Source organism: Populus alba, chromosome 5 (genome assembly GCF_005239225.2).
Source record: "Populus alba chromosome 5, ASM523922v2, whole genome shotgun sequence".
Taxonomy (NCBI): Eukaryota; Viridiplantae; Streptophyta; class Magnoliopsida; order Malpighiales; family Salicaceae; genus Populus; species Populus alba.
Window position 1 is genome coordinate 9,244,169 of NC_133288.1, and position 9,469 is coordinate 9,253,637.

Genomic DNA, 9,469 nt, shown 5'->3' on the forward strand with positions numbered 1-9,469 from the left:
CTCTTCCACTAGCAGACGCATCTCTGTAGTAAACTGGCACCTGAAGATATAGCCAAAGCCAGAAAAAAAATAAAAAAATAAAAAACTCCACCTCAGACAAGCTCCATATAAAAAAATAGAAGTGCTATATCAAATAAGCCAGTACCTTTTTCAAGGTGATTCTTTCTGGTGCAATGAGAGTGGTTCTTGAAGAAAGAGAGGTAGACTTGGGAGAGGAAGGAAAGGAGACTGCAGCAGTTACTGCAGCTGCCATGGTTGTGATGATGATGAGGCTAAAGAAAGAAGAGGTAAAAAGAAGAAGAGAAAAGAGGGCGAAGTTTTATTAGTGACAGAAGAGTGTAAGTAGTACTGATCTTCTTGTTTTCTAGGCTGGTAATGGATTATGGGATGAATGGATGATATTTGGAAGCAAATGCAGTGGTTGAAGTGAGGATAAGTGTTCCGTGTAATGAATGACTCTCATTCCCTCCAACGATCCTTTGTACTCTTCCTGCATGCCACTTGTCCTGTTTTGACCTTTTGATTTACAACACCACCGGAAAATGTTTCTGTGCCCATGGAGGGCCCAAGATGTGTAGGCCTTGAGGCCTCCCAACAAAGTGAAAATAAATGGATTCTGTTGCTGATGGGCTTACCACAACTTTCAGATGTGAGCCCATAGAAGGGTTCAAGATGTGAAGGCCTGCGGTGGTTTGGAAAGGGAGAAATTCACTGTGTCTATGGACCATGGAGTGCAATGGTACTCTGATAGCTAACAGCTGCTTGGCTTAGTGGCAGCAATTTTCTATCTTCTCATTTGATTCTTGCGTTTGATCACTGATGATGTGGTCTCCTTTGAGGAGGAGATGTCATAAGTTTCAGACTCGACTCTATGGGTATTGTAGAGATTTCGTTAAATACGTTATGTGAGGGCATTGGAGATGTATAATTTGTTCTGTTAGCAAAACTGTTTTTCATTATCTCAATACATGTTAAATGGATATTGAATCATGAATATATCCACTAAAGATTCAAAACTTGCAAATAGGTTTATCTTTACTGTTTGAGGAGTTTTAATCTCTTAGTAATCCTTTAAATAAATATGCATATCCATATCCTGAAAGAATATGAGTTTATGGCTTTAGACGAAACTAAAAAAAGAAGCAGAGTGGCTTTCTAATTTTTTTTTTTTTATTAATCAGGTCATATCAGATCAACCCCCACACAATTAATTTTTTGTACTAGAAAACACGTTAGTATTATTAGAATATTATTTTTTTAACGTTTAAAAAAATTAAGTTTACTCACAATATAGCGAGCCAATGATCTAGTCATTAACTACTTTGTCTTGCCAAATCAATTTGGATAAATATGTTGACTCTTGTGTTATAATATTTAAGGCACATTGAATTAAATTAAAATTTAAAAATAAATTTAAAAGGTTGGGTGATTTTATTGTGCATCCCTCTTACAAAATATTATTCACTAGAACAGTACTTTGTACTTTTTTTAGTCCTTTAATTTTTTTTTTTCAATTGCTTCCTTTTAAAATTGATTATAGAGGAATTTTAGACTCTTAATTTATTTTGAATAGCTTTCTATAAATCTCTTGAGGGGTCAAAAGGATGTTTTGGAGTTGAATTAATGTTTGATTTAGTAATGTGGAGTTTGTGTTTTTTTGTTAAAAATTTGAATATTTGAGTATCAAATTCAATAATAAAACAAATATATAGCCCTTTTTCTAGCTACTATGTTCTCAACACCTCTTCTAGAAACATTGTGATATAATTTTTTTAAAAAGATATTATTTAGTTATTATTTTGTTAAATATCATTCAATCAATGTTTTGTAGTGATATTATAACAGACTTCTTAAAACAACATAGGCACAAGTTCTTTCTGTATGCAACTAGCCATGATTATATTATTTTTTAATTTTATTAAATTGCTTTTTTCAAACACAACTATTTGTGCTATTATATAATTAAATAACGAATTATTTCAAAAAATGATGTTCGATTAAATTTGAATTTTTTTAATGTTTATTAATGTATATGATTATCTATCTAATGTCCGTATCAAATCTTAAATTTATAATTAATAATTTTTCTTTATGCTAAGAATATATTTGTGATGTTAGCATATTATTTTCTAGCCATTGAAAACAAAAAAAAAAAACCCTTTTATTCCAAGTTGCAGCGTCCTGTGGATTAGCTCAACCAGTCCTTTTCTAACATCTTTGTTGTGCCCAAGTTGATTAAAAAATGTGAGATTTGGTCTTGTTCATGACAAGTTCCAATGCAAAAACTACCTGTCAAGCATTTATAACACGAATACGGGAAATTGGGAATATTTATGGTATGCTGTCAGCAGATTGGTTGAACTGTCCTTTTCTTTATATTTTTGAAAAGTTTTGAATTTTTTTTTAATCATTTTAATATATTTTTTAAAAAAAACTTTTAAAAATAATATTTATCATAATAAAAAAAAACATGCTCATATTTGTTTTTATATTTTTATTGAAACTTCGTGTCATGCTCGATTGGTGGTAACCTAGACCAGAGGCAGAAGTACTGGATACCCAGAAACAATGTGGCCCCTGTAAAGGATTTTTATCACTAGCCGTCTCGATACATTTTAAGGTTTTCTTAAATAACATGAAAAATATAATAAGACAAGGAGTTCAGATTGAGGTGAATAATTTATTGAAGAAAATCTAGCCCAGAACATAGTGACAAGTGAATGAATTTATTGGGAGATAAAGGCAAAAGACGAATATATTGGTTCCTGAATATACATGCATCCAATGAAAATAGTAAATCTAAAATAATATTTGGGAGTTTTTAAGATCTTGTTAAATAAATTCTAGAGTTGTTTTTAGAGATTTATTATCTGAAAATCTGATATTATGCAGTTTTAAATAATTTTTTAAAGGCTGAGTTGTCGCAAACTATAAGTCATCAAATTATTTGACTTCCAACAATAATGCACACGAATCATCAATGAAAAATCTCCTAAAATTCCTATTTAGAAATAGAGGAATTGATATGCCTAGAGTGTTAGCTCTTTATTTTGTGACTTACGTAGTTTTTTTTGTCTAACAGACAACTATTTTAAAAAATAAGATGCATATTTTTATATTTATAGAAAATTCTAAAAACTCTATAAATGGAAAAATATATTTATTTGCCCCTTAAATAATATTCATATATTATTTAAGGATAATTTTAAAAATTTAATCAATCAAGTCTCTACTTGATTATTCCAGGACTAGAATTATAATCCTTGAATTAAACACATTCTAGTGCTTAATTTTTAAAATTATTTTCAATCAAGTCACACTTAATTAATTATCTCAGTTTAATTTCTAACTATTGGTTCTTAATGTGTGTGACCCATTAGGTTTTTAATATGTTGGTCTAAATATAAATTATAATTCTAAATAAATAGAATTAAATAAATTAAACAATTTAATTTATTATCAATTTAATAATTGATTAATTTATATTTAAAGATCAAGTGCACTGTCTAACAACATGTCATGATTCCCCAAATATTATGAAAGTTATAAATAGTTTGACTTAATCTTTTAGTGACCAGTTTCTTGATGTAATTATTATCTCTTCATCAATAATGTTTTAATTTAGATATTTTAGCATGAAGTTTACATGTCATGTCAACTCATATTTGTTCGTAACATTATAGTCATTGATCATTTGAATATGATTTAAAACTCTTTTCAAATCTCATTCCACCTTACGCAAGGATTTAATAATCAATAGTATTTGAAAACATGTTGAACATTTTTTCCAATTCATTTATAGTGATAAATAATCTCTTGATCACTCAAATACCTATATATAGTTGTCTACTCATTTGTTATATTTACCATAATGTGTAACAAGATCAAAACATAACATTCCCTATATCAGATAACTTGGTGATTTCAAGTCTAAAGATCACTTATATAGAGTTTTTATACAAGTCAGTTCAATGTACATGTCTTATGACAATCACCCACATATTAGTTATAGGTATTTCCTATACCTCGGCTTATAAAAACAACCGTTACCTTTCATACAAAAAAAGAACATAATATGTATCAGTTTGTATAGCTCTATTGAATGTCCAGCTTTTAAAAGAGCATCGATCAAGAATATTTTAGAAATAATACTTTGATGCAATAATATTCCATATATATATATATATATATATATATATCACATGTAACCAACTGACTTAAGGTAAGTTAAACTAAGAGAAATTAACTGTAATTATCATGGTAATTTGGTGGAAATGAGTAGCAGAGTGAACTAGTTCATTTCTCAACTGGGTTTCAAGAATTAAATGCTAATGTCACATTACTTTTCTCATACGTTGAACAATAAACAGCCTGTAAAAATAGAAAATCAGTTGAGCAATCACATGACAGAAGCAGATATCTGTGTATAATTTATATAGTAGCTTGTTTGAAATTGTCCAAGCCACGAGGTTGAATAATTCTTCTAAGTAGGACAAAAACCAGAGTAAAAATCTCAGGTCAATAAAACCACACCGAGTTCACTTTCTGATCAATTTCTTAAGTCATTTCCCCGCCTTCTACTCGTATCCTAACCATTTTAGACATGTTTTCCCCACCCTGTCTCCTTTTATGGCAATTCCAACTAAGCTGCTTTATCACCAGCATGCCAATAATTCCATCAATCATCAATTTTTTTTTTTTTATTTTTTAAGAAAATGAACAAATTTGCTGCAAACAGCAGAACGGAATGTGGCCGGTCATTATAGAGAAGAGAATCATAACAAGGCCGAATCCCAAGAACAGGATCGACTGCCAGCGAGAATGCGCACACAACAACTATGCTTAGGCAGCAGTGAATTATCTGAAGCGTTTCAATAATAAAACCAAAACAATGGTGGAAACGCGAATAGACAGTGAAGAACCACGATAACATAAATTCATCTGGGATCTGCTGGCCTTGAGATTAACCATGAACATGAATATAAATATTGAATAATGGGTGTTAACAAATGAAGATAACACATAATAAAGCAATAGCAGCTTTGTAAAAGAACGAGATGCAGCTACCATTTATGTACACTCCATTGCAAAGATAGAACATAAATAAGAGAAAAATCAATGCAGCAACAAACTACGTTAAACATTAATATGAATCAATGGAATCCCCTTGAACCTCTGGATTGATAAAGCTCCAATCTACTTTTAGCCTCTGGCAACAATGCTTCCAATTTTTCGTCTTGAACCATGTGAGATTGCTTGGATGACCATTCTAGGACATTGAGCACCTCTGCCCGAGCAAGCTCCTCGCTATCCGGGACATGAAGTGCAATATAGCATAGGAGAGGCAATGCTGAGAGCTGAACAATTTGTTCATTAAAGTAAACAAGCTGGATTAAGTGCTTCGCCCCTCCAGCACTTATAATGGCCTTGCAGTGGTCGAGGTGGAGGTAGTTTTCTTTGCAGGCAAACTTTGTCAGGGCAATTGCAGCCTCCATAGAGATCTCTGCTTCTCTCTCGTCAAGAAGTCTAACCAATGGGCAGATCATCCTTGTCTCTGTTGCTCGAAATGTCCTTGCCAAATTCCCAATAGCTCTGATGCAAGGAATGAGGAGTACAGAGTCAGCTTTTTCAATAACCTTCAACATTTGATCAATAACAGCTTTGCAAGCCGGTGAATTAGGCTTGAACGCTGATCTTCTCAAATCAGCATCTTTCTCTGCAACCGCTGTGATTTCCATCAAAGCCATGGCACAATTGTATTGAACATCTTCACGTCCCTTCTCTAATAACACCGCAAAACACAAGAGCGCTCTAGATTCAGTTATGCTGCGGCAAATTGGAGAGTTTCCCTTGGCAAGATGCCAAAGTGCACTCGCTGCCATTGCCTTCATATTGGCCTTCGTGGCAGGATCTTCAAGCTCCCTCCCCTTAACACTAACCCCGGAAATTGAATGATTATGCTGATGATGGGGCTGATAATTTTGCTTCAAATTGTTGCTACCATTACTCTTGGCAAAGTTTACATTAGCACCATTAGAATTGGCCCCTGGCTTTTGTAGAGGCCGCTTCATCGCAGCATTCATTGCCATAGTATTGGTGACCACAGTATGCAATTGATTCGGGCTCTTATCCTGCGTCGGATAAGGAATTCGACTTTGATCCTCATCAACTACTTGCTTATTTACATCATGAGTAACATTCGAATTATTGCTAGCAATAACAAGAGCATGGATTGAAGTAGCCTTACTAACTATAGCATACTTACTATGCTCTTGAACCGTCTCGAACGCAATATGACCCACCAGCAACCGGATTATATTATGCTGAGCAAAAAGATCTTGACATTTAGGATAATTAGCAGCAAACTCCGACACAGCCCAAGCGACAACAACCTGGACCTTCATAGGACCTTCTTTGAGTATTTTCGCAAACACTGAACAAACACCAACAACAATCATATGCTCCACGCTTTCCGGGTCACGACCCAACAACCCAATTGCTCTTGCAGCATTCTCTTGACCTTCCAACTTCCCTTCTTTCACCAACTTTAACAAAGGAGGAACTCCACCCTCTTCGATAATCAACTTCCCATACCGATCGTTGTCTCTAGCAAGCGAAACAAGGGAAGCAGCAGCATCAGATCTATCGTCAACAGACCCAGTATAAAGAATTGCAATCTGCTCCCATATCAAACACAAAATTGGCTCATTTGCAGCAATAGGAGGGAGCCCCAAGTACTCATCATCACGATCATCAGCTGATGCAGACACACGCAACAGCCAAGACACATCTCCAATAGAATTCTCCAACTGAGAGCCCATTTTCCGAAAAGCAGCCGCAGGAATGATGGTAAAAACACGTTTCATCAGTCCATTCGCTCGGCATTTGATAACGAGAATCAAGGCCTTGTCAAGAACTTGTACAGTATCCTCTATGATTCTGCGTGCGGGGCGCTCATAGAGATCAGAACTAGCTCTTGCTGCTTGACGAAGAAGGGTTGCTAATTTTTCAGTCTTGGATTTGAGTTCTCCACATTCTTGCTTAAAAGAACTAGCCTCGTCAGCGACTTTGATCACTTGGTCAGCTAACTGGATTGGTTTTGCCAAGATTTGCTTCACTAAGTCCGCCATGGGCACGGCGGACTAATAAAACAAACACAAATCTGAACCTATCAAGAAAACTGCGAAAAACTACGGAAGACTCCCTAGTACAAATCTAATCTCCCCAACAGACAAATAAAGAGAGACACAACACCCCCACACAATCTTTGATCAAATCAAGAAAGCTAAAGCAATCTTGAAGTGAAAAAAACGAAAAGAAAAGGAAGGAAAGCAAGAGAAACACCCCCACAAACACAAAATATTTGTTGAACTAGATCAAGGAAGAGAGAGAGAAGGAGAGGAGTATGATTGGCTTGATTGAAGGAGATGATAGAGGGAAAGACAGGTTTGTGAGCTGTAGAATTGAGGAAGAGAGTCCAGACTTGTTTAATGGTGGACGGGTTTTACAAGGTCAAACGCGTTTTTCCTTTCTCGCCCTCTTCTTCCTTTTATACAAACGACACCACCCCCCAGCCATCCATGGTAATGTTTATTTTTATTTTTTAAAAATATTTTTCCAAACAATTAAATTTTTTTATTTTTTATATGCTTTAAATTAATATATTTTTAATTTTTTTAAATTATTTTAATGTGTTAATATAAAAAAAATATTATTTTAATTTATTCCCAAGTAAAAAAACTTTAAAAAATAAATCATAACTACATTTTTAAACCACTTTAGAACATGTTTGAGAACGTGGTGCAAGCCGCGTTCACATCAATTTTAAAAATGTTTTTTTTTTATTAAAATTGAGTGTGGTTTGTACTTTTTGGATCGTTTTGATGTGCTGATATCAAAATAATTTTTTAAAAATAAAAAAACATCATTAGCATGCATTTTGGTACGAAAAATTATTTAAAAAAGCAACCGCTACCACACTGCCAAACACGCTCTTATTTGTCTTTTTTCTTTTTTTTTTCTTTTTAAATGAAACACAATAGTTGGTATTTTGAAAAGGAAATTTATCTTAACATATTGAGGATATACATTTTGATAGGTAAATAGTTTTGGATTTTTTCGGAAAAATATTGAAGTCATCATCTAGGAAATCAATCCTAATTCACCTGGTGATTGAAGAGGTTTGACTTCTTGAGTTTTTATCTTTATATCAATACTTGGAAAAATAACGTGAGATGTTTTTTTTTTTAGAAAAAAATACTTAGTAAGTTAATTTAAATATAATGCTCTTCTTTGAAAAAAAAACAATCAATTTTAATATACAAAAATCATCCAAATAGCTCAAATTTTTAAAATAACAAAATTATTTGAGAGAAATTACTATGTATACTTGGATTCATATTCCTCTTTCGTACAAAAAAAAATAAACACATAGGCAGAGTCCCCAAACAAAAAAATAAACCATAGCCTCTAAAATTTTAGTAGTTTAACTAGATTATTTACCTTTGCTCTGTTGTGATGAGTCAGATAAAAAAAATTTATCATAAAAAAATATTTAATCATTGTTAGTGTATTTCAGTAGAGAAAATTTAAACCACGTGAATTCAACATAATTTAAACTTGGTAGTTAAAGACAACTTTAATAAGCAATAAAATATAGTTTAACTAAAACAATTCAAAGATAATTTTTTTTAAGATGATATTTTTTTAAAAACAAATATAATGGATCAATTAGAGTTAACATGTCAATTTGTAATTGGGATCATGAGACCATGCTAATCTTATATAAATCAAATTATAAAACTCAATTCTCAATCAACTGAATGTTAAAAGATAAAATAAAATAAATAAACCCTAGTTTACATGTCAAACTAACAACCTACATCATGATACCAGATAACCCTATATAAAATAAATCAAAATAAATTTTAAAGACTAATTCTCAATTAACCAAATGTTGAATGATGAAACTAAGAAGAAATTAATTAAAAAAATAAACAAAAAAGACTCGAGTTAACTAAGATTAATCCGTCAAACACATAACCCGGGTTATGAAATTAAGATAACCTAATAGAAAGTAAATAAAAAAAATAACCCAAGTCAATCTAGGTTAAAATACCAAACTCGCGACTTGAGTCATGAAATTGGAATAACTCTATAGAAAATAAATTGAAACAAATCATGAAACTCAAATACCAAAAAAAATCATAAAGCTTAATTCATAATAAACTCAATGTTGAATGATGATATTGGAAAAAAAATGCTAGTTAAAAAAAAACTCTAGTCAACTAGGTTAACTCGTCAGACCCACAACACAAGTTGGGAAACTGAGATAATAATATAGAAAAGCAAACACAATAAATCATAAAAACCCAATCTTTAGTAAATTAAATGTTAAATGATGAAAATAAAAAAAAATTCTATTACAATGAATAATATTTTTGTGGGGTGGTGCAAAGTAAAAGCACCA

At 32.4% G+C, this 9,469-nt stretch overlaps 2 protein-coding genes across 2 annotated transcripts in view; both read right to left on the bottom strand.

Annotated features, from left to right (window-relative positions):
- The window catches only part of LOC118029852 (ferredoxin--NADP reductase, leaf isozyme, chloroplastic), a 2,769-nt gene extending 2,317 nt beyond the window's left edge, over window positions 1-452 (bottom strand). Inside the window, exons 1-2 of the mRNA XM_035033797.2 lie at window positions 146-452; window positions 1-40 (exon numbers count right to left, since the gene is read on the bottom strand). The exon at window positions 1-40 is cut by the window's left edge and continues 195 nt beyond it. Coding sequence (XP_034889688.1) covers window positions 1-40; window positions 146-253 — 148 coding nt within the window. The 5' untranslated portion in view covers window positions 254-452. The remainder of the gene's footprint in view (window positions 41-145) is intronic.
- A 4,511-nt stretch (window positions 453-4,963) lies between these two features.
- LOC118029851 (uncharacterized) lies at window positions 4,964-7,532 on the bottom strand. The gene has a single exon (XM_035033796.2). The coding sequence runs from the start codon at window positions 7,128-7,130 to the stop codon at window positions 5,154-5,156; it is 1,977 nt and encodes a 658-aa protein (XP_034889687.1). The 5' UTR covers window positions 7,131-7,532; the 3' UTR covers window positions 4,964-5,153.
- Window positions 7,533-9,469: the final 1,937 nt, after the last annotated feature.